General features: G+C 43.5%; 1 protein-coding gene across 1 annotated transcript; it reads left to right on the top strand.

Annotated features, from left to right (window-relative positions):
• Window positions 1-160: 160 nt before the first annotated feature.
• Window positions 161-1604, top strand: LOC106329160 (heat stress transcription factor B-2a-like). Its single transcript, XM_013767769.1, has 2 exons — window positions 161-406; window positions 497-1604. The coding sequence occupies exons 1-2, from the start codon at window positions 161-163 to the stop codon at window positions 1151-1153; spliced, it is 903 nt and encodes a 300-aa protein (XP_013623223.1). The 3' UTR covers window positions 1154-1604.
• The last annotated feature ends 766 nt before the right edge of the window (window positions 1605-2370 follow it).

Genomic DNA, 2370 nt, shown 5'->3' with positions numbered 1-2370 from the left:
AGGAAGTTTCCTGAAGCAGCTTCTCGATCTTCTTATGACTTCTTTTTTCTTTTAAACACTCACATCATTCCTCCCTTATTATTACTATTCTATCTTCTTCCTTCGTGACTCTCAGGGGACGCTCTTCTTGTCTTTCGTTTTTTACTACCAATCTTAACTAATGGTGAGCGATAACGGTGACCCGATGATGGTAATAACAAATGAGTCTCAGAGAACTGTTCCGACGCCGTTTCTCATCAAGACCTTTAACCTCGTTGAAGATCCTTCCATCGACGACGTCATCTCATGGAACGAAGACGGTTCCTCCTTCGTCGTCTGGAACCCGACTGACTTCGCCAGAGACTTGCTTCCTAAACACTTTAAACACAACAACTTCTCCAGCTTTGTCCGTCAGCTCAACACTTACGTACGTTATTACATAACTCTTCTGTCTCGTTTCAGATCACTTTTGCTACGTTCTTACAGTTCTGGTCTTTGTTTGGTTTTTTTCTTGCAGGGGTTCAAGAAAGTAGTCCCTGATCGGTGGGAGTTTTCGAATGATTTCTTCAGGAGAGGAGAGAAACGTCTTCTCAAAGAGATCCAACGTCGAAAGTTAACGCCTCAAGCAGCTGTTACTCCGCCGCCTGAAGTGGTTGCGGCGGCGGCGGCTCAGAGAGTTCAGACGACGAAAACGGTCGTGTCTCCGTCGAGTTCTGCGGAAGATCAGGCGGTATCTCCGTCGTGGTATTGTCAAACCGGAAACGGTGGTGGCTTGTCTGTTGAGCTGTTAGAAGAGAACGAGAAGCTTCGGAGTCAGAACATCCAGCTTAACCGTGAGCTTACTCAGATGAAATCCCTCTGCGATAACATCTTCAGCCTCATGTCCAACTTCTCCGAATCTCCTCCTGAACGGAGCTCTTCTCCCGGAGCTAGTACCAGTCATGACGCGATGAAAACGGTGGAGTTTTTACCGGCGAAGCGGTTTTCGGTTGAGACGGAGGGTGAGGAAGAAGCGAGTCATAGGCTTTTCGGTGTTTCGATAGGGCTGAAACGGACGAGAAGCGAAGGTGTTCAGGTGAAGGCGGTGGGAGAGAGACCCGGCGGAGGAGGGGAGAAGGAGGAGACGCCGTGGCTGAGACACTATAATAGGACCAATCAGAGAGTCTGTAATTGAACGGCTCGGATTGTGTGTGCGCGAAGTAGAGGATCAAAGCTTGCAGACAATAGGCACGTGTCTTGTCTGTTTCAAGAAGTTTCATCAATCTTGACTTCTTCTCTAACATGTTGTCATAAAAAACGCTCTTTTTGACTTTTTTCATTTCTTTTTCTCTTTTGGGGATATAAAATTATAATAATTGTCTAGCTGAAGGAGATGTAGAGAACAGATCAATTAGCATTAATAGCGAAACTGGAAGTTGTGGTGAAGCTTCCGGAATCTCCTGTTTGGTGGGCGCGGGCGCGGATCATACAACGTGGACAACGTTTCTTCAAATATCACTAGTAGATTCTCTATAATCAATAATTAGTATTTACTATTTAGTAGTAGAACTTGAATTGTAGTTTACTGTGGATGACGATTATTATGTAACGAATAGATCATCACAAATCACATGTGGTTTTGATTATTTTAAAACAATAGATCCCAATTGGTTGCTTGAATATTAGCGAAATCTAATCGTTCGGCTGTTTCTCTTGATTGAATGTGTTGCGACTGATGTGAGAAGATAGGGATTAACAGATGGATAAATAATAAAGAAAGACATCGAAATTTAACGTGGTTTATTCCTAACGGTTATGTCCATGGGCAAAGAGAGATTTTATTGATGGAAGAATTACAGAGATATATGTCTACAAGAAGATCAGATCTAGTTTCTCTACGGTTGCTAACTAGATTTAGAGAAGACACAAAATATATATAGTTGTGTCTCGGAAAACCTTAGCACTAGTGGACCTCAAAAGACTAATGCCCAACAGATTCAAGGCATTATTCAACAAATCTCCACCTTGACTTGAATCCTCCATAATCAGATGTACTAGAATGCACTTCTTTGTGCTCAGAATATAGATGTACCAGACTCTCTCTTTGCTCAGATGTTCCGTCGAACTCAGATGTCAGATGTCCCGTCGGACCAGATGCTCCTCAGAGCCAGATGCCCCTCACTTGGGACAGATGCTCTCTTCGAGCCAGATGCCCCTCAGGGCCAAACGCCCATCAGGGTCATATTTAACAGCTTGAGATGTTTAGCAAATCAAGACAATGCTTGAACTTGCTATGAGGAACCGACTTAGTGAACATATCCGCAGGATTATCAGCTGTTCCTACCTTCTTCACTTCAATCCTCTTCTCATCTCTCAGAAAATGGTATCTTACATCGATATGCTTGGTTCTCT

Source organism: Brassica oleracea, chromosome C3 (genome assembly GCF_000695525.1).
Source record: "Brassica oleracea var. oleracea cultivar TO1000 chromosome C3, BOL, whole genome shotgun sequence".
In the NCBI taxonomy this organism is placed as follows: Eukaryota; Viridiplantae; Streptophyta; class Magnoliopsida; order Brassicales; family Brassicaceae; genus Brassica; species Brassica oleracea.
Note: the sequence above shows the minus strand (reverse complement) of the source record. Positions and strands in the feature narration are given on the sequence as shown.

Coding starts and splice junctions, on each gene's coding strand:
- LOC106329160 (XM_013767769.1), top strand. CDS start 161: ATGGTGAGCGATAACGGTGACCCGATGATGGTAATAACAAATGAGTCT. Junction 407..496: donor TCCGTCAGCTCAACACTTAC/GTACGTTATTAC, acceptor TTTTTCTTGCAG/GGGTTCAAGAAAGTAGTCCC.